The sequence below is a fragment of the Schistocerca cancellata genome, chromosome 1, assembly GCF_023864275.1.
Source record: "Schistocerca cancellata isolate TAMUIC-IGC-003103 chromosome 1, iqSchCanc2.1, whole genome shotgun sequence".
Classification (NCBI taxonomy): Eukaryota; Metazoa; Arthropoda; class Insecta; order Orthoptera; family Acrididae; genus Schistocerca; species Schistocerca cancellata.
This window is the reverse complement of record NC_064626.1, coordinates 763,130,625-763,154,401: the sequence shown is the minus strand read 5'-3', so window position 1 is coordinate 763,154,401 and position 23,777 is coordinate 763,130,625. Positions and strand designations below refer to the sequence as shown.

Genomic DNA, 23,777 nt, shown 5'->3' with positions numbered 1-23,777 from the left:
GCAGTGAACCTCAAATTTGGAAAAATATAGCACGATAATATGTATTCTTGCATTGCGAAATATGACTAGCAGATGACATTTTTCGCCAAGGAAAGCTAAGCTTTTACATATATACTTTCATCACAAATTTTTTGCTGTTTTAATTTCCAAGCTTGTGGTTAGGCAGGATCCTATGAGCAAAGCTTAAATTGCAGCAGCTGAATATTTCTGACAAGCACAAATATAAATTTCACTGCTGCACACCAAACATTTCACGAGTTACCTGGCTAAAGACATGTTTCGTCGAGCAATTTGGCTTTTCCATAGAAAAGCCCATTATGTATGAGCTGCTCAAGAACTCCCTAGATTTTTTTTTAAGGATAATTATACTTTTTACCATCATTGTTGCATAGTATGTAATCTATGAAAGAACAAAAAGAAATATGAAAAACTAATCTTGAAGCTGGTTAGCCGTACGGTTTAACGCACTGCTTTCCGGGCGGGAAGGCATGCCGGTCCCCGGCACGAATACACCTGGTGGATTAGTGTCGAGGTCCGGTGTGCCGGCCAGTCTGTGAATGGTTTTTAAGGATGTTTTCCATTTGCCTCAGCGAATGTGGGATGGTTCCCCTTATTCCGCCTCAGTTACACTATTTCAGCAATTGCTGCGCAAACACTTTCCCCATGTATTAATACACCATAATTACTCTACCATGCAAAAATTGGGGTTACATTCATCTGGTGTGAGATATTCCCGGGGTGGGGTCCACTGGGGGCTGAACCACACAATAACCCTGGGTTCAGTGTGGGGCGGCAGTGGGGTGAGTGGACTGCTGTAGCCTGTTGTGGGGTTGTGTACCAATGCAGGGACAAAGCATCTCCGCAGTTTCTAGGTCCCCAGTTCCATACAATACAATCTTCAGCTGAGTCTTTTTTAGCATGTATTACCATAAAGATATATCAAACATAAATGTGTCAGTAAAATTAAAAATGGCATAAATGGCTAGTCTTCTGAATCTGAAATTTTTGTAACTGGCTGGTGCTCAAAGTGTTAAGTTTTAAGAACTCATCGCACAATCTTACACGTAATATAATCCACCATGTGGAAAAGGAAATATACTTGGAAGTAATGGTTCTCAAACCACCACTCACAATATTTTCCGGTGACCTGTTACCAATGTAAACAGTTGTGATGTCACATTCATCAAAAGCAGTTTGTTGCTCTGAAGTATTGCAAAGTTTTTGTCCAAAAGCCTATGACTCGTTTTGTTATTGACAGATGCTTGTATGTGCATTGTGTTTTGTTGTTGTTAACAGTGCATTTTCTTTGCAACTCAAGGTTTATTTTGGTGTTATTCTGTCATTTATGTTGTATTGCTGCAGTATTATTCTGCAATAGGGGACTTAAGTCACATTCTTTGTTCGAGTATCAGTTCTTACCAGTTAAAATTACAGAAATTTAACTGAAAACTAAAATAAAGAAAAATTCCTGGAACCCTACAAAATCATCAGGTTTTTCCCAGTTGTCCCAGAGCATATCTACACCTTGCGTGTAGCTCTTTTTCTTTCTTAACTTGAAACAAGCAAAGAGCTTAATCCTGGTCCATCACAGTGTTCATTTATGACTAACAACTACAGAAGGGATCAACAATGCATGTGTCAATTTGCTTTTTCAAAAACACACAACATGAGTGTAGGCTGGCTGGCCTATGAGAGGGGACTGGGGCTTGGTTGCATGGTAAGTAACATTGTTCATTATAAACAAGCAGTACAAGTTTTGTGATTTGGGAACATTTTATTTAATCTTTGATCATAATGTAAAGGTATTAATAAAAGTTTACATTGAACAAAGTAAGAAGCCAACTTACTGATTATTCTGCCTGCAGCACAGCCTGTGTATATGTATCGCTGGCCTGTTGTAAAAGCAGGAGAAAAATGACATCTTACTAATGTCTGCAAGACGGTATGACCCCTGTAGGTCATTATAGACGTATCACCAGCCAAAGGTTTCTTTGGATTGAGCACTAAGAACAGAAAGGAAAATATGTGTTGTACCTTTAGTTTATTACACTTGTCAATATCAAACAGATTACTATATATCAAATTAAGCAATGGAAAGTGCAGGTTGGAATATCAACTACACTATGGGTACTCACCATAAATGTGACACACACAGCTGCAGACAGGCACAACAAAAAGACTGTTACACATTGAGCTTTTTTCTAAACACTAAAAGAAAAAAAAAGACAAACAGCACATTTACACAAGCAAGCACACCTCATGCATACACAACCCCATCTCCAACCACTCTGGCATTCTAGCCAGGGACTCTGGCATTCTAGCCAGGGAAGCGAGAGGTGGCAGTCACGTGTGTGTGATGTGTGCTTGCTTATGTGAATGGCAGTGGGTTTTCTTTTCTGAAGAAGGCTTTAGCCACAAGTTTAATGTGTAACAGTTTTTTCATTGTGCCTGTCTGCAACTCAATGTGCATCTTTACAGTGAGTACAGTTGAAGTCACAAACAATTGTGTCAAGTTTAGGTTTGTTCTGCGCATCTACTTCATGCATTCTCTGACAGCCAATGAGTGTTCAGGAAAGTTCTGGGCACTCTGCTCTGAATGCCGTAGCTAATGAGAGCATTAAAAGTGATTTCAGCGAGTTGTTTAGTGAATTTCTATTTCATCTGTTGCGAGTTTTCATCACTTACGATGGTGGTAAGTGATAAATTCTGCATACGCAAGCGAGAGACATAATTTGCATTATATACGCTTCCTTCAAGAGGAAAGCATATTGCAACTGTCGCTTGGACTTGTCAACAATGGCATTCCCATCCATGCCTAGACACGCGCGAACTGTAGTGTAAAAATAAGCATAGCAGCAAAATTCTTAGAGCAAACTCAAACAAATGTGGTACACTTAAATGACTTTTCTAGCTGGAAAAAAAATACTGTGCGGATTAGGTGCCCTCAACACTCATGGACATGGGGTTGGGAAGGGAGTAACGTAAATAACCAACAACAAGCAATATTAATACCGAATTCACAGCAGTTATGATTGTTATGCTGCTTAGTGATAGTCTAGATGATATTCACACCCTAGTTTACTTAAACAGAGCAAATAGAATTCCACAAAACTTTCTAAAGGAACTATAACTACAAAATCCAGATCGACTGGTACCTCTGACTTGTATTTACTATGGAGCTGCAAACAGCCTAAATTGCAAACAGCGTAACAGTGTGCTTAAGTAAGCTGTTGGATGAAGTAACTGTGTCAAGATGGAGAAAGGATGAAATAGTTTTTATCTCAAATGTCGCTTTACCAGACCTACCATTTACCTTTATGATTTTACAATTTCTAGTGATATTTTCATTCCCAATGACAATGAAACAAGTCATAGGTGAGTCTACTGAGTACTGCATAGAGAACTTTAAACCACTGTGTATCTCCCCTGCCAGTTTCTAGTAGGTTTTCAATTAAGAATTTATTTCTTACTGTTCTTAGGAAATACTGCTTGTAAATTACTTTCCGAGTTGGAGATAATATTTCATTTCTACACATTTGTAAAACATTTTACTTTAGAATTTGTACATTAGTCACAAAGAATGACTGCTATGAACAGGATGAAAATGTCCTCAGGCTCAATTATAACTGAGTGAAAATCATGAGGACCAAACAAGATAAATTCCAATTTGAATCAAGGGGAACTTGTCATATTTGCTTTATGTCACCCATAATGAACACTACAGCAGTACATTAACCTCATGACAACTAAACTAACATGAAAATTAATGCTAAAAGTTCTTAGTACACCCTGATGTGTGTGCTATAGGCAGAATGATGGCACTGGCTGGATCATCACGTGGGACACTGCTCCTTGCCATTGCACACTACTACAGTAAGGTGGCACAGGCATCAAGACAATGAACTCACATTTGGGAGGAACAGGGTTGAAATATTCATCTCACCAACTTGATTTAAGACTCAATGGTTGACATTTCATGCAAATTTAATGTTGTTTCCTTCAAAGAGGCCACAGAATATCTCTTTCCCCAACCTTGTCCAATCCATGCTTATGGTCTAACATTGAATATTTGTTTGTCAAAGAGTTTTAAATGTTTCCTCCCCTTTTTTATTTTTCTATATGGGTCAGCTTAGACCCTAAGATCATCAGGATGACATACACTAATTTCAACAGAAACATTAGGAAAGAAACGTGTTTAGACTTATATTGAGATTAATAAGGAAACCAAAGCCATATTAACTCTGCATGTGACACGTTATGCTGTAAATACATAACTTTATGATGTTAAAAGTAAAGTGCAGCTACTCAAAGAGGTTCAGTGTGGGCTGTAATTGTAGTATGACAGTGAAACTTAGTAAATATTCTAATGTGTGAATGTGGAACTGATTTGCACTGGAAAAAAGTTAGTTTCAATTCTGTACAGCAGGCAGACAACTGGTACTGCGAATGCAAGAAAGACATATAAAAGTGTTTCTGTATGTAATGGATTAGGGACAGGATATGGGCAGAAAATGTCAAACAAGTGAGAAAGGCAAAATATTGATTTTATTATTAACTGCCACTTGCACAATTTGTTCAATATGGACAGAGTAGACATGATTAGGTGATTTACAGTGTCAGATTTGCACCTGATGGCCAACACTGCAACTATTTTTTTATGCTTTTTTTTGCATAAATCAGTTCCACAATAATGCATTCGCATATCTACCATGTTCTGCTGTGATACAATAACTATAGCCCACAATGGACCTCCATGAGTAGCTGCACTTTAATTATACGCACCTAGTATGTGAACTTGGGGTCACATTTGTTGCCGTAAAGCATGTTTTATGTTTATGGAAGATTGATCACAATATCAGTAGATAATAACACACTCAGGACATAAAGAATTAGCTAACACAGTAGAAGTATGGGGAATGAAACTCAATATCTTGTATGAAGGGACCATTCCAGTATTCCCCTTAACCAATTTGGGGTAGGTATGACAAACTTAAATCTGATTGGCCAATTTAAGACCCACTCCTGCTGTATGAGAGTCTTAATCACTGCATCATACCGATCGGTGCCCTCATTTTCAATTTCACTGGTATTGTGATTGCCTTCATCATGAAAGATTCACATACCTGTAACATTGAAGGCCAAGTGACCCAACTTACAGGAAAGGGGCCCACGACGACATATGAAAAAGTTAATAGTCTATCATAGCTTGTTTATGCCTCCTGGCCAACAATGCCATATAATCATTTCATTTCATTTCATTTGCCATTTAAAATTATATAAAAGTAATTTTACATTATACTACCATTTATAGAGCAGCATATGCACAAACAATTCAGTACAAAATAATCAGTTTCACTAAGCATTCACTATTTCAAAAATGTTGTCAGCATGTCATTTTGAGCTACCCCGTGAGGCAAAATGACACACACTTTCTCTTAGCAGGGTTGTTCATTTATTTTTACTATTAAATTGTTAGCATAAGCACAAATTATAGCATAAACATATATTACATCCTAATTAACTGTTAGAAATGTAATCCTAATAAATTAAGATGTGCATTAGTAAAACATACCAAAATTGATGGCAAATTATTTCTAGAAACTTAGAATCTTACAAATTACATTTAAAACTTGAGCAGTATTCAATTTATGGACAATATTTTCAGTTCACACTGTTAGAGAATCATATTATTGACACTGTTCACATACCAACTTTTTTGTACTTTTAGAAAGCCCAGCACAATCAACACGGCTCCAGTTTATACACTTTAGCCAAGATTCCCTTTCTTTTGATCAGTGGAATAGATCAACAATAAATACAAGTTGTGTCCTCTTCTTCATCACTTCTAATGTTGCTACTTCATCTGGAGGTGAAAACATGATAAACTTCGCTTCACAGTGCCTCAGTTTGATTTTCTAATTACCTTTCCACTTTTTATGGAGCTCATTTTGCTTCAGAATTTGCAGATTTGGTGTTGAAGTCAGTTCCCAGCAGCCTTTTCCAGTTCTACATTTCTTAGGCTCACTTGAACTGGAAGGAGTTGGAGAAGCCACCTAGAGGATTTCCTCTGCTAATTCTGTGACTGAGTCATTGATGTCATGAGTGCAAGAAAGCTCATGCGTTGATGTGGTAGACTGATAGTTATAGTAGACAGCTCATCTCCTGCTCTGCTTGGTATATACAAATGAACTAGAAATACGTCTGCAGCAAATGAAAATATTCTAGACACATGGAAACCAGCTATGGCATTTGAGTTGCTGATAGCAGATATGCTTCCTGGGAATGTTTTGGAATTTGATAAACTAAAACTACTATTCCTGGAATTTTATTCAGCCACCTCCTAATTTACTAGTTATGGCACATAGCAAGTGGTCCAAAGAATGTCAAGTCTAGGTTCTGAAGCCCGTAGATAAAATGTAGCAGAAGACAAAACAAAACAACTGCATTTTCTTTGGCAAATTCAAGGGCTCGTATAGTCTTACAGCTACTATGGCCCTCTAGTATTAACAGTATTTTTCCTTCCGTTATTCACTTAACCATGGAAATGATGTGTTGCAGCCATTTCACAAATAATTTTGCAGTCATGTAACCAGTTTCATCATGTGGATGCAGGGTTCCCACTGGAGCTTCATCGTAGAGTATTGGGTTCAGCTTCTTTAGAGAAAATATTAATGCAAGCGGAATGTACTGTCCACTGGAGCTGGAACACACTTTGATAGTCACATGACTTTCACTCTTAGAACCCACTGTGACACCAACTTTATCCCTCCCACCCTCCTCCTTTCAGAAAAAATACTTGGAGGTTTCTGAACTGATGTGATAGCCGATTCATCTATAGTACACATTTGTCTTTGCAAATTATTATGGTTCTCAACTACTTCTTCACAGAGTGAGAGAAAAATTTAATATCTGTGGCCTATTAAAAGCCTGTGCACGTTCTGCAGAGGTTTGTTCTAGCTGCAGTAGACTTATCTCAGGGTCAGACTTTCAGAAGCCTATCGAGCAGTCTTTTTTTGCCATTCGACTGTCACCATTAAAATATGAATCAATGCCCATTCTCTGAGACAGCTCATACTCTAGGCATTGAGTGTTCCTACTTTTCAATCCAAAAACTTGCAATTGCAGGTCTAAAATATGTTGAACTAGCAGCTTTCCAACCTTACGATCAAATTCAACACAAAGTCGACAGAGTGTCTTCCTGCCCTCTTTTGCCACCATGTTCTTTCCAAAACAGTGCCATCTTAACAGTAGTGTGAGGTACACTGAATACAAATGGGATTAAGCCAACCCATCATACCATTTCTAATGGAAGCAATGGCAGATTTCTGTCACTTACATTCCACAACAATCTCTTTCAAGTTTGTATACTCACCATAGTCTGAAAAAAATATTTCAGAAAGTTATAAAAACCACTATTTGTTCTTGCTAGTTACTGGTTAAATTTCTAATAGGCTTTTTATGCATTTCAGCAGTCGAGAAGTTATGTGATGGAGCAGTATAAAATGGCATAGTCCTGTGTCATTCTGCTATCTTCAACACTACTGTAATTTTTTGTCATAACGTTGACAACTAACAAATACATGATCAAAATATAGCTACATATTTAAAAACTTAACTTTATAAGATCTCCCCCTGATAGTAAATCTTCCACACAAATAATCAACACTGCGCAATTTCCAAAGTTTCCCAACAGAAATACTGGTTTTGTCGACTTCGAAAATAGTTTCCTGCGTCTCACGAAACCACATGGAAGCAGCCAAAGATTAATGGCTTGTAGGTAAAATGTAGCCACCACAAGCAATCAAGTAAACACTTCCCCTGATCACTTTCCCTGCTGAAGAAAACGTTTTAAATCCCAGAACTTGCTTAATAAGGTATTCACACACGCATAGAACTGTTGGACCAAATCTGTAATTACACACATACTCATTTCTCAGTTAGTCAACGCTCGCTCAAACAGAAGGTATTTCTACAACGAGATTTTCACTCTGCAGCAGAGTGTGCACTGGTATGAAACTTCCTGGCAGATTAAAGCTGTGTGCCGGACCGAGACTCGAACGTGGGACGTTTGCCTTTCACGGGCAAGCGCTCTACCACCTGAGCTACTCAAGCACGACTCACGCCCAGTTCTCACAGCTTTACTTCTGCCAGTATCTCGTCTCCTACCTCTCCTCTCCAGGAGAGCTTCTGTAAAGTTTGGAAGGTAGGAGACGAGATACTGGCAGAAGTAAAGCTGTGAGAACAGGGCGTGAGTCGTGCTTGGGTAGCTCAGTTGATAGAGCACTTGCCCGTGAAAGGCAAAGGTCCCAAGTTCGAGTCTTGGTCCGGCACACAGTTTTAATCTGCCAGGAAGTTTCAAGGCATTTCTATTTTAGCCCTTTTTATTCTCAAACTATTTTCTTAGAACCACTTTTTAAAATATAATATCCTTTGTGAAAATGTTCAACAAGGATATGTTCACTGTCTACTGAGTTGTCACTGTATTCTTCAACACCTTATAATCCAATTATTATCATATTCTTGCTGCTTTCACCTTCCAACACCTTACCATTTAACTATAGCTTAAGTAGCTAGATTTTTTGTACTCATTTAAACTGCATTCTCACATACTGTGATACTGGAAATTTGAAGTTGGAAACAACAAACAATAAGGTGAGAAATCACTTTAAGAAGAATGTCTTCACAAACATTACTCCAAATAACATTTAGGAGGGTCTCGTGCACTCATTCCATCTGGCAACATTCCACCTAATGCATGGCAGGATTCCCTCTTAAAGGCACAATATATCACCAGATTCTGTTACCAAAGGGGTCAATAGTTGCTGCATATTCAATGCTAGATGGTAGGAAGGATGACAAACTCTGGGAGGAGGGTGATGAAAATACTGACAGTGATGAAACAAAAAAATGTTACTGAAATTAATAGTGGCATCAGCGAAGACTGATTAGAAAGCTGATATTTCAGTGCAATGTATCTACATTACAATGTAAAAAATGTGATTAACTATGTGACAGTATTGTGAAAAGTTTTTGTAAGTGAAGGCAGGTAGTGAAAGTATCTTTTCTTTTTTCTTCTTCTTTCCTACATTTCAAATGTCAAACTTACATTTCCTGGGAACTTTCTGCCATCGGTAATCCCAACTTTGATCAGCCACAGCCTTAAGTGTATTCTCCTGACCATCTTTGCCAGAAAATACACGGACATCCCACAATTTTATACTTTGGTCTTTGCAGTTGGAAATGAAATGCCGACCATCGCCTCTTGGATCAATATATGTAATGCCATCCATATGGCCTGCTAAAACACCGACAGGGACAGGATTTTGTTCACTTAAAGTTCGGCGATCCCAAACCTAAAAATTGAAATTTTCACCTAATATCTTCATAGAAACTTACTGCATGTATAATTACAACAGTTAATAGAAAATTTTACCTTACAGAGCCCATCATCGCCTCCACTGTACAAAATATGTGATGTATCATCAGCAAAAGCAACTGTATTTACATCATTATCATGACCCTCTATCTGTAAGAACAATGATTACTCATTATATTCTAAGTAACAGAGTAACACAAAGGACATAAACTTGAAGGAATTATATCAGTTATCCAATATTACCCTCAGAGCTCTCTGGTTGCACTCTCTGTCATACACATAAAGGTAGCCATCATTTCCTCCACCAAGTATTTCTCGTCCATCACAAGAGAATGTGAGAGAAAAAATACAGAAACGTCTTTCTTGTGGTCCTAAGGGCAGTGCATCTTGATTATCAGAATCTCCATACAACTTGCACAGATGCACTGCAAAATAAAAATGACACTTTTTTCCACATATTCATTTAAATGTAATATTTCTTGATTTAAGGGAAAGTAAGTGATAGCTACTCACAACATTCTGACCAACTGGAATATACAATGTAGTTATTGTCTGGGCTAAAAGCAGTGTCTAGTATGCTCCAGCCTACATCTCTTGCTTGTATTGACCGTATATATTTAAATTTTCCCTCGCCTGTATGATAAAGTCTCAGGTTGCGATCTGAAAACAAATATGAATCATGTGCTCTAAATCAGGAAGATAAGCATATATTAATTCTTGTGAACATTTATCATACAGAATGTACACATTAATATAACAGAAGCGTCAGATAAGTGGGTAATTTTATTGACGATTTGTAACACTAAACTACACTAAAATTAAAATTATTTAGTTTCAACTAGTACCAAAGTACGACAAAACAAACGACTACTTTGTCGATGTGAAGAAAAAGTGCAGAGTAGAATAATGTGTCAGAAGATTTGTTATCAAATCAAAACTAAATTATGCTGGAAAGCTGTAGTGACACAGCTAAAACTTTCTTTTGGCATATTTTGAAAGTACCATCTCATTCTAATAGCACAACAGCACAAAAATATATACTAGAATGGAAAAAAGACTGTCAGCCAAGTATTATCCAAACATTTTATAATAAACTAACAGATGTCACGTACAAAGTACTGAGGACTCCGTAATACGGAATAAGTGATTTCAAGAAAACAGTGTTCAAATACTGCTACACTGAAGGAAAGTGAGAGAGAGCAGTTAATAACTCTGCAAGTTAGTACAGAATCCATGTAGCACCATGTAGAATCATTTGCTGAGAGATGATTACTCTTGCTGGCTTAATGAAGAATACAGTATGTACCCTTCACAAGTAGTACAAGTTCTCATTTCTTCCCTTAAATGTTCTACAGCTATAAAATAACTCGCTTAACAAAAAATTTACAAAAAGAGAAAAGCTGGAAAAAATTTGAGGGCAGTAAGAAAATGCTCAATCATTAAACATGAGCAAACAATTTGTTTCCTTGGGTGCTTCCAAAGAGAACACCTCATCACCAAGCACTAAGATGTGCAATGTTAAATTGTAAACGGTATATAGGATTATCACAGACCTCTATAATAAGAGAAATATTAGCATAAATGCCAAAATCCATCACCACATTACAGTTGTTAAGCCACTGATACTTTATGCTGCAGACACACACACTACATCACATAGGCCTTCTCAACACACATGAGCTCAGAGAATGATGATTATCAGAAGAATATTAGGATTTAGGAAGAGCCATGGTGGAAGATCAGGAACAATATGGAAGTATGTCACCTCACTGAACCCCTGAATGATGTCATATGGAAATGACACCTGGAGTTCTATGGTCATATAGTAAAGCAGATAGACAAAGAGGATACTGATTTTAACTATGGGAGAGACTGTATAAACCCTGCACATACCTGATATGTTGACAATCAGAGAAGACCTAAGCTAATCTGGTAACACTAAGAAATGGGTGATAGAAGGAACGCATGAGTGACATAAAAGAAGAAGAAATTCTCCAAAGAAAAAAGACAGCACATTAGTCACCACATAAAAAAATTACTAGCAAAAGGGATGGGAAGCTTGGTCCTTATATATTTCACACACAACAAATAATATTTCAGGGATGATGTAGTTACCCAAAACACTAAAAAATGTCAGAACCCTCAAACCACACCAATAAGTGGGTCTTACCCACAACCTATCCCATATCAATATGACAAAAACAACAAGCTGCAGCAAATAAACATTGTCTGTTAGGCTGGAAGGAGGAGATCTTCAACAGGGAAAGTAAAGAGAAACTGCTGTACCTTTCAGAACCCCGACATCCTAGCTCAGACGTTATCTTGCCTTTCAGAAAGGCAACAAACACTGTTTCTGCAATCTTCTTTAATTATTGTAAATGCACTACAGAAATATAGCAGAATATTTATTAATGGCTAATCCTTAAATCTTTCAACGCCCTCATGCAGAGGGCTGTAAGATGTGGGGAAAGGTTGAGACCACACAGAGAAGAAGAGAAGACAAAGAGAAAGCATCAATCAAAATTTATTTAGTTTCATTTATGCTCTTATAATGGAAACTTTTAAGTCATCCCTTGAAGAAGGGTACACCAATTGCAAAAAGATCTAATATGCTAAATTTATCTTTTTAACTACTGTTATTAACACATTGGTGAGGGATAAGCAAATTTATATATTTTGTGTTAATCATTTGTAATACTTTTTCGAGTTTAGGAGAGACGTAATGCATTTGATAGAGTTTCGACAACAGGAAACCATTAAGTCCAATATTATGACGTTAGATTTTCACCTGTCGTTAGCTATAACTAATAATATCTAATGAACTGTACGCTTCATGCCAACTCAGTCTTGTACAAAGAATGCAGACGTTATTTAAACTATAAGCACTGACCCTGTAACAAGAAAGAATATAAAGAAATGTTGCTGTCTGTTTATGGATGACCATGGATTAATGTGACAGCACTGAAAGCAGAAGATAGGTTCCAACTTAGTGAAGTACAGTTGTGTTTCTGACAACTCTTTTTTTTCTTTTCTGTTAGCTTTTATTTTTTGAGTTTGGCTTCTCTTAACACTGAAAGTGCCACTCGGCAAAAGCTCCGAACTGACACCTGTTTAGTCACCATATTTAGGGCCATACAAGATATTACACAGAGACAAACATAACATGGAAATACGCTTCAGTTGAAAACCCACAGTGGTTTAAGTAGAGAGAGTGAAGGTAACATGTATGCTGATTGATAATTCCCAAGCCACCAACTACATGTTCCCAGAAACACCAATTACTCCAGAAGAATGAACACCAGCTTGCTTTCACTATCACCTCAACAAACAACTACACATAAGCGAACATCACAAACGCAGACTCGAACAGGACATCAAGTAAATTTTAAATATTCATATGTCATGGGCATTCTGAACATTAAGGGGTAGGGTGGGTGGGAGGTAAGAGTGGGAGAGGAGATTGCTGGGGGGGGGGGGGGGGGGTGTCTGTGTGGAAGACAATGGTGAATAAATGGTGGCAGCACTAAAAGCAGAGAGCTTCCAACATAAGTATACATTCAACAATTTGCATGGTATTCATAGTATTCATAAATGTGCAGGAAAATTGTTGTTCCACAACTGAAAACAAAAATTTTTTTCACTGGGTCAATGCCCCTTCACATTAAGACAACATTGTGTAGGTCTTTACAAGTCATTTAATGACACACAGAATTAAATGGGGGAGGGGGGGGGATATGAGAGAGATGCCATAGCCCCAAACACGCAATTAAATCTCTTTCTATGAGTTTTTATTGAATTCATGTGCCTCATTTACAGACATGACAGATTTATCACACAAATGATGTTTGCAAATCTGTTGCAGTAGGTCAAGTAATGCCTATGTGTAGTACACACTACCAGTGGCTACCACACAGAAGTTTACTAAAATTCTACTTGTGCGTCTCCTTGTCTATCCAACCACCAAACAAATGTACACAATGGTCTGAAAGATACAAACTTTCATTTTTTCTTTAGTTCATCCCTGAACAATGTGTACATCTCTTCCTTCTTTACAGTTAGATGCCAACTTCTGGTGAATGCATTTGTATATACACTACTGGTCATTAAAATTGCTACACCAAGAAGAAATGCAGATAATAATCGGATATTCATAGGACAAATATATTATACTAGAACTGACATGTGATTACATTTTCACCCAATTTGGGTGCATAGATCCTTAGAAATCAGTACCCAGAACAACCACCTCTGGCCGTAATAACGGCCTTGATGCCCCTGGGCATTGAGTCAAACAGAGCTTGGATGGTGTGTACAGGTACGGCTGCCCATGCAGCTTCAACACAATACCACAGTTCATCAAGAGTAGTGACTGGCGTATTGCGATGAGCCAGTTGCTCAGCCATCATTGACCAGACGTTTTCCATCGGTGATACATCTGGAGAATGTGCTGGCCAGGGCAGCAGTCGAACATTTCCTGTATCCAGAAAGGCCCGTATAGGACCTGCAACATGCGGTCGTGCATTATCCTGCTGAAATGTAGGGTTTCACAGGGATCGAATGAAGGGTACAGCCACGGGTCATAACACATCTGAAATGTAATGTCCACTGTTCAAAGTGCCTTCAATACGAACAAGAGGTGACCGAGATGTGTAACCAATGGCACCCCATACCATCATGCCGGGTGATACGCCAGTATGGCAATGACGAATACAAGCTTCCAATGTGCGTTCACCGCGTTGTCGCCAAACACGGATGTGACCATCATGATGCTGTAAACAGAACCTGGATTCATACGAAAAAATGACGTTTTGCCATTTGTGCACCCAGGTTCGTCATTGACTACACCATCACAGGTGCTCCTGTCTGTGATGCAGCGTCAAGGGTAACCGCAGCCATGGTCTCCAAGCTGATAGTCCATGCTGCTGCAAATGTCGTCGAACTGTTCGTGCAGATGGTTTTTGTCTTGCAAACGTCCCCATCTGTCGATTCAGGGATAAGATGCCTGTCATCTCCACTGCTAGTGATACATGGCCGTTGGGATCCAGCACTGCGTTCCGTATTACCCTCCTGAACCCACCGATTCCACATTCTGCTAACAGTCATTGGATCTCGACCAACGCAAGCAGCAATGTCGCGATATGATAAACCGCAATCACGATAGGCTACAATCCGACTTTTATCAAAGTCGGAAACATGATGGTACACATTTCTCCTCCTCACACGATGCTACACCGGTCAACTGCTGTTTGTGTATGAGAAATAGGTTGGAAACTTTCCTCATGTCAGCACGTTGCAGGTGTTGCCACCGGCGCCATCCTTGTGTGAATGCTCTGAAAAGCTAATCATTTGCATATCACAGCATCTTCTTCCTGTCAGTTAAATTTCGCGTCTGTAGCACATCATCTTCGTGGTGTAGCAATTTCAATGGCCAGTAGTGTATTAGCTGGCTAAAGTGCAACATAATATTCTATCACATTCTTTTCTTGTTTTCTCTTTGAAAATTTTTTTTAGTACTAATGGTTGCTCACTATTGAACGACAGCGGGTCATAAATGGATTTGATGTTTTTAGAACATGTGTTTTTAAACACTCATGTCTTAACAATATGATAAAAGGCATGTAATTACTGATACTTATTACTTTACCTACAAAGATACCAAGATCGATATCCTACAGATTACAACACAAATTTCGTGGAAACTGTAGCGCAATTAGGGTCATAGTTCCATACATGCAATGCTCCTGAAAGGAGTCAGTGTAGAAATGAAGTGTGCTTGTTTGGGATGGTTTGTCCCTGCCCTAATCACACTTTTGTAAGAACCACACTTCTGATGGCATCTTAAGACTGCTGCATTATATTATTTATAGAATAATTAATTATTTACAGAAGAATTTGAGAAAGAAACAAATCAAACTCTGAGGAAAAATGTCACTCTACTAAGAGTAGATCTGGTTAAACAATAAGTAAAGAAATGATGTCCAAATAAAGGAGGTCTTCGGACAATAATGTTACTCAATATCTGAGTGTCAACACACTAGATCTGTCCATTCTCCATGATTATACTTGTTGCAAATGGTTCTCTGAAGGAGGTAGAGGAATGTGGCAATAAAGCTGGTCCATGAGACTGTGAAGAAAAGTTCACATGATCAAGAGGTGACGGGCCTGATAGGGCATAATTTTACACCTGGAAAAAGCTGTTTAGTTATCAAATCGTAAAAAAGCATAAAACAGACATGAATAAGAAGAGCCTGTTACACAATGGAGTGCAGTAGGATGTCCACTGATGTAAAACACACACATCTAATCTGGTTGCTATATTCTTCCGCCTTAATAGGAATTTCATTATATTTGTCAAATGGCCAGATGGAATGTAGGTCAGCAATGCAGAACATCAAGGACTGTTCTGTAAGATTACACCTGAGTAAATCAAGACACAAGGTTATTTTTACAGATAGTTATAATGTAACTTAATAGACACTGATTTATATATAAAGAAGAGGTTTTATTACAAAATTTCAGCTCAGATGTCAATATAAGACAAGTCATAAATAAAGATTTAACTAACTGAAAAAGAGTACTGAGAGTACAACTGTTTATATTTTTAAAAATATCGGGATCTGATACATCAATATTTAAAAAAAGAATAATCATCGGCCCTCGATATACTGAAAAAAATTATCAATATATCGATGGAAAAAATATCAATATATCAATGGAAAAAATATCAATATATCGATGGAAAAAATATAAATGTATCGGCCAAAAGAAATATCGCCTGCACATTGTAAATATATTGCCAGTTTTAGAGCTGTGTATTTAAGTACTGATTTATTATTATATATTCTGTACATCAACAAACTTGCAGCCTGCTTACCACCCTTAGAGTATGCATTGAAAGGAAAATGATGCATGTTTATGCTTGACGATAACAACTTTGCTAACAATGGTAACTGCAGGTAAGTGGCACAATAAAACGTGACTGATGGGTCCATCGTTCAGTTTCAGCACATATCAGCTTTTCTGGAAAACTTCATGTCAGCTTACCTATTTTTCATTTTTGCAAACGCCAGTGACATAGCATTTGTAGTGTCAAAATTGCATGGTGAAGTTAAACATTGCAGTTTCTGTTGGTAGCGCCGATTACGTCAGCATTTACCCTCACACGTCTCTGCCCACCGCGAACACCAATCTTGCATTTAGATTTATGTTCATCAGTTTCAGCAACTGTTTTTGAAGAATGTCGAAGTGAAGAAGTAGCACACTAGGTGCATTAAAAATTGTTTTTTATTGTAACTGGTGAGCTATTTCCTCACATCAGATACCTTGTTATTCCATTCACACTGCCACTCCCTAGTACAATCAGACTACTACTTTGTGCCATCTGTACTTGCTTCACACAGTCAAACAGAAAGACTGGATGTGATGAAATGTCAAAAAGTAGTAAGACTCCTTCACAGAGTGAAAGTAAAATTATGCTCTACTGCAGTTTCAAAAGAACAACTTCAAATATTTATCGAAAATTGTGAAAAAATATAATATAAAATAAAGATATCGGCACTCGATATTGCCATTTCAATATTTACATATATCAGTGAAAAAAAGTCACTGATATCTATCTATATATTTTTTTCATAAAAATATCAATGTATCAATATTTTATCAACATCCTTAGTTTGGAGTGCCAATTTAAATTCAACTTATTATCACAATCATTTGATACTTCTAGATAAAGGACTCTTTCTACAATTTTCTATGAATTACTATATTCAGCAAACTGCTTTCATACTGCTACTGAATGTTTTCTAATGTCATCTACCCTTCTTCAGTACAGTCACCTGGAATCTCTTGGAATCAATCAAATACCTTCCTTGGCCCATTTACTATCCATTTGTCTAGCTACATGTCCCACCCACATTAACATTATAGTTATTTCTTTCCTTGCTGGAAAAACAGCAAGCACTAATCTCTGCCAATATCTAACCAAAATGTGGATCACAGGGAAAATTCAAGAACACTGCATCACAGGAATACCCCATCCGTTATTAAAAGGAAGATATAAAACCAACCCAAACAATTACGGAAGAACGATCCTTCTAGCCTGCACTTAAAAAAGTTTTTTCCCCATATAATTTACAACAAGATCAAAAACATACTGGTACCACAACTTAGAAAACTTGAAGGAGCATTTCAACCATACAGAAGCTGCCTAGACTAAATTGTAACATGATAATTATAACTACAGAAATAACAGTTCTTTAGTTCACTCATAGATTAAAAAAAAGTATATGTGGTATCCACAGATCCACACTTTTAAAATCATCAGATCATACAGTCTTCATCTCAAATTAATGAAAATCATCAAACTAACCAACACAAAGTTCAGGGAAGAAATTTCAAAAGCTTTCACAATCAAAACTGTTTTAGTAGATCAAGCCCACTACTTTTCAATGTAGCCCTCAATTATGCCACAGTTTGGTACAAGAAACCCACGTAAAATCAAAACTGAAGCAAAATCCTCAATAAGAACAAACTGTTTGGAGTTTGCAGATGATTTAGCTCTCTTAGCCCCTGACATGGAAGAAGTTTGTGCCCAAATAACAAGTTTCCCAAAAATTGCCTTAAAAATAGGATTACAAATAGCTTTCAAGAAAACTGAGATGGTGCACATGAAACAACAGTATAAATAAAGTCTTCATAAACAATTAAAAAATTACCAGTTCTGCAGTTTAAATATCTTTAAAAAGATTATCAAGCACAAGTGAAAAAGAAAGTTCTGGCAGAATGTAAATAATTTAGGAGTATTGCAGACCACTCACCAAATAGTAAACATGTCGAGTTGTTGACAGGCATGCACACAAAATAGAAAGAAAACTTGCTAGCTTTTTAGGAGATTAATCCTGTGCCTGTGCACATTGTGTCAGCAGGGCATACAATACTGGGCTGCATTTTGACAGGTGGACTAAGTAGGGGTAAGGGTTGTACTGTGTGGGGTTGGTCGAGAGAGAAAGTGGTGGGAGGCAGGAAGGAGTTAGGGATGGGTAGCTAATGGATGAGATGGAGGTATCAGGTTTGCTGATCAGTAATGTGGTTGGCAGATGCACAAGCTAGGCACAGGTGGCAGGTGTATACGCTAGGCATGTGATACATGAGTACCGGAAGAGGTGGTGCTGTGCAGCACAATATGAAGGTGAGGTGGTGTGGATTGGGAGGGGGTAACAGGACAGAGGAAGAGGGAACTGTTGGATGGAGGGTGTGCGGACAGTGGGTTATGGCAGATTCAGGCCAGGATGTTTATAGGAGTGGAGTGTGTGTTGCAAAGGTAAGTCCCATCTACACAGTGCAGAAAAGCTGGTGCTGGAGGGAAGGATCCAGATGGCATGGGTTGTGAAGCTGCCACTGAACTCTATCGTTTTGTGCTCATGTTGCATGTTATGCCACTTGGACACAGTTTGGCAATGGCCATTCATTTTAGTGAACAACTGGTTGGTTGTCATATGAAGCTGTGCAGTGATTGCAGCACAGTTGATATATGACATAACTGCTTTCACAGGTGATCCTGCCTTTGATGGGACTGGATATGCTTGTGACAGGACTGGAGTAGGAAGTGCTGTGTGGGTGGATTGCACATGTTTTCCATCGGGGTCTTCCATAGTGATATTAGCCCTGTGACAGGATTGGGAGGAAATAGGGATGGACTCAGGAGATGTGGAGGTTGAGTAAGCAACAGAATACCTCTAAGAGGGTTGAGAAGGATGTCCCTCACTTCTGGGCACAATGACAGATGATACACTATGTGATCACAAGTATCCTGACACCTGGCTGAATACGAGTTCGTGGCACCCTCCATCGGTAATGCTGTAATTCAATATGGTGTTGGCCCACCCTTAGCCTTGATGGCAGCTCTCTCTCTTGCAGGCATATGATCAATCAGGTGCTGGAAAGTTTCTTGGAGAATGGCAGCCCATCCTTCATAGAGTGCTGCACTGAGGAAGAGTATCGACGTCGGTCTGTGAGGCCTGGCACGAAGTTGGCATTCCAAAACATCCCACCTTTGGGTGTTCTGCACAATTCAGGTCAGGACTCTGTGCAAGCCAGTCCATTACAGGAATGTTACTGTCATGCAACCACTCCGCCACAGGCCGTGCATTATGAACAGGTGCTCGATCATATTGAAAGATGCAATCACCATCCCCGAATTGCTCTTCAACAGCGGGAAGCAAGAAGGTGCTTAAAGCATCAATGTAGGGCTGTGCTGTGATATTGCCATGCAAAACAACAAGAGGTTGTCCGTGAAAAGTGTGACCATACCATAACACCAATGCCTCCAAATTTTACTATTGGCACTACACACGCTGGCAGATGATGTACACACGCTGGCAGATGACATTCACCGGGCATTCGCCATACCCTCACCCTGCCATCGGATTGCCACATTTGTACCGTGGTTCGTCACTCCAAACAACGTTTTTACACTGTTCAATCGTCCCATGTTTACACTCCTTACACCAAGCATGGCATCTTCTGGCATTTACTGGTGTGATGTGTGGCTTATGAGCAGCCACTCGACCATGAAATCCAAGTTTTCTCACCTCCCGCCTAACTGTCATAGTGCTTACAGTGGATCCCGATGCAGTTTGGAATTCCTGTGTGATGGTCTGGATAGATGTCTGCCTATTACACATTACGGCCCTCTTCAACTGTTGGTGGTCTCTGTCAGTCAACAGACGAGGTTGGCCGGTATGATTTTGTGCTGCACATGTCCCTTCATGTTTCCACTTCACTATCACATTGGAAACAGTGGACCTAGGGATTTTAGGAGTGTGGGAATCTTGTGTACACACATTTGACACAAGCGACAATCAATCACCTGACCACATTTGAAGTCTGTGAGCTCTGCAGAGCACCCCATTCTGCTCTCTCACAATATCGATTGACTACTGAGGTTGCTGATATGGAGTACCTGGCAGTAGGTGCAGCACAGTGCACCTAACACAAAAAACTTATGTTTTGGGGGGTGTCTGGATACTTTTGATCACTTAGTTTAAGATAATTAAACCCCTGCAGAAGGATATGATTCAAGTCCAGGTTGATACTAGGTGATGAGCAGGGACACATCTCTGAAGCAGATTCTAGATTCTTGGGGTTGGTGGGAGGATTACAGGTGTGTGAGGATATGGTACCAGAAATCTGTTTGCAGACTATGTTTGTGGGGTAGGTGTGGGTCTCTGAAGGTCCTCATGAGACTGCCAGTATACTGGGTAAAGGAATTCTTGTCACTGCAGATATCCTGTCCACAGATGGCTAGGGAGTGACTTTTTGGTATGGTAGGGGTGACAGCTGTTTAAATTCAGGTACTGCAGATGATTAGTGTGCTTAATACGGACAGGGGTGAGGATGGAGCCATTCAAGAGATGGAGGTCAATGTCCTAGAAGATGGCATGTTGGGTTGAGGAGGACCAAGTGAAGCGGATTGGGGAGAAGGTGTTGACATTGTGGTGGAATGAGTCCAGATCATGAACACATCATCAGTGAATTTGAACCACAGAAGAGGTTTCACATTTTGTGAGTCTAGGGTTGTTTCTTGTGGATGTCCCATAAAAAGGGTGGGATACATTGGTGCCATGCGGGTGCCTACAGTTGTGCTGCTGATTTGTTTATGTACCTCCCTCTCAAAGTAAGGTAATTTTGAGTGAGGGTATTGTTGGTAAGGTGTATGAGGAATAAGGTTGTGGGTTTTGCTGGTGTATAAGGATGTGACATCAACAGTGACGAGTAACAATCAATGAGTCAGTGAAGGAACTAGTAGGTATCTTTGATCTTAGAGGCTCGGCTGCAAGCAATCCGTTTGGGGTGTTGGTCAACAAGAGCAAAAATTCTTTCAGCAGGAACACAATAATGAATTACGATGGGGCATCCAGGGCTGTTGCGTTTTTGAGAGCATGTACAACATATGTGTGTGGTATGCCACTCCTTCCTCCCAAAATTATGATCGGAACACCTGAAACGATTGTGAATGGATCACAAGCACCAAAAAGTACAACCTTTAAAGAAAATTGAAAGTGGGGTGACTCAAGTAGTCCAATTTGGTCAATAAAATTAACAAATAATAATAAATTAATTCAGCAGCAGTTAAAATACAGCTGCTCAGAGGCTAAGTTTATAGGTGCCAGACTACAAATTCAAATGCTTGGGACTCAGTCTTAAAATGGTCCAAGGATTTTTTTTTCCAGTCACTCATTGATTCTTTAACCTCTCGGGATGAACAGTGTATTTGAATAATTATCTGAATGAAAATATCTTTCTTACTGTAATATGTTTTCAAATTGGTCTAAAAGGTATAAAATAATTCTCCTAGCCTCATACAGAATCCTAACCTCACACAGATAGGTATGAAAATCTGTGCTTGTGAATTTTTAATAGCTATGACAATACTTTTAAGATTTATATGGAAAAACATGGGGTGCAGGCAATACATTATGATGCATGATGAGTTCTCTCCTATCCATTATCCACCAATTTACCCAATTATAAGACAACGTTTTTCCCAAATTCATCATTTGAAAAATAAGGGGTCATTTTATATTCATGGATTAAAGTATTGCTGCTGAAGTTAACATTTTTACATTGCTTAATAGAGCATATAGTGGTCGTCTTACATTTACAGATGAAGCTTTGGCTATTGAGGTCACGTGCAGATTTATTTTGAAGAATTCGGAAGGGTAGGGAGGGCAAACAATATTCATTCTTGACAGGCTCAAGATTTCCCAATATGCCAAAGTGGTTTATATGGTATCAACGTTGCTCGATCAATCACGTGACATCCAACTCTCACAGTGCTAGAAATCAAACTAGCCACTACAACAATTTGTTGCTCAGCTTAAAATTTGACAATTTCATGAAACCCAGGAAGAAATAGCATTAAATGTTATTGTCTTACAAACTCATATTGTATTTGAACAGCTTTGCAATGAAATTTCTCATACGTTTGGATACAGTGTACAAAAATTACTGCTGCTTTCCAAGTAAGGACAACATTCAGAAGTGGAAATGTCCTTCAAAGAACATTATTTGATTCTGGACCCAGATTAATATTTTACTTGATTGTGAGAGACTGAAATGATGCACTAAGTGGGTCGTACATGAGAAATTCGGTCCCTGTTCACGTATTAGAACACCTGGTAAATACGATACCAATGGCGATGTTCAGAGGAAATATGAAAGAAAATTAATCCACACTGAAATGTCTAACAAACAAACTAAATTATATTAAACTGACTTTAATTGTTATCACAGGAATAAATTACAGCACCATGGCACATTGTGGGGATAGTCCTAACAGATACCAATAGTTGCGAGTCGAGTGAAAGTTCAATAATTCGACTGAATCATGATTTTGATCTTTTATTTATATATTAGATGCTGTTGTTACACTTGACTTGCACCCTACAAGATATTGCAGTCAGTGTTTTACAGTTGCTCAACCACATCACTACAGAAGGTTTTGAAGGGGAACAGTGATACCAGCTTGGCTGAGAACTAGACGAGTGCAGGGAGGGGAGGGGAGTCTTGAGCCGGCTGCAAATTACGTCATGTTACCAATAACTGCGTACTTTGGCGTTTTAGTAACATCTACAATGTTTCAAACTGCAATTTGCCTGAATCTATTTGCAGTCGAACTGAACTGACTTTAAATTTGGAGACATGCTCAATAATAGTATTCATTTCTGCAGGAGACAGTGAAAGTCTAAATAAGGACAAGTGGTGTGCTTATGAGTTTCATGCTGCAATGTTGTCGACATTCACCGTGACATACGGTGGGAAAGAAAGGGGGTTGGTTGGTTTGTGGGATTAAAGGGACCAGACTGCGATGGTCATCGGTCCCTTTTTCCAAATACTAAAAACACCCACAGAGAATAAAAACGAGTAACAGAATAGATCACAGACAACACAGAACAAGAGAGACTTAGACAAACACCAGACAAGACAAACTAAAATCACACAGATGTGTGACGGTGGTTGGCCGACCATAGAAACAAAAAAGGAAAAGCCAACCACCGAGAAACGCATTAAAAACTCAGATTAAAATCGTAGGCCAATGGCCAGAATCAACACGAAAGAACATAACAAACACTCAGAGTAAACGATAAAAAACCCCTGCCCAAATAAAACGTAAAACTAAGTCAACCATAACAGGGTCATCAGATAAAAGGGCAGGGAGCGTATCAGGCAGCGCAAATGTCTGCCTGACCACAGCTAAAAGGGGGCAGGCCAACAAAATGTGGGCCACTGTCAAAGCCGCCCCGCAGCGACATAGAGGAGGGTGTGTCAGCTACTGATTCTACGCAGCCAATAAGACAGTGGCGGGAAGACAATATGTCTGGAAGCAAGAAACATTGTAATG

The 23,777-nt window shown here is 38.8% G+C and overlaps 1 protein-coding gene across 4 annotated transcripts in view; it reads right to left on the bottom strand.

Moving 5' to 3' along the window:
- LOC126186777 (DDB1- and CUL4-associated factor 11) overlaps window positions 1-23,777 on the bottom strand; it is a 111,051-nt gene that overhangs the window by 15,094 nt on the left and 72,180 nt on the right. For all 4 annotated transcript variants that reach the window (XM_049928241.1, XM_049928242.1, XM_049928239.1 and 1 more), the window contains 5 exons: window positions 9,890-10,036; window positions 9,620-9,801; window positions 9,434-9,526; window positions 9,107-9,353; window positions 1,848-2,003 (listed from right to left, as the gene is read on the bottom strand). In XM_049928241.1, coding sequence (XP_049784198.1) covers window positions 1,848-2,003; window positions 9,107-9,353; window positions 9,434-9,526; window positions 9,620-9,801; window positions 9,890-10,036 — 825 coding nt within the window. The remainder of the gene's footprint in view (window positions 1-1,847; window positions 2,004-9,106; window positions 9,354-9,433; window positions 9,527-9,619; window positions 9,802-9,889; window positions 10,037-23,777) is intronic.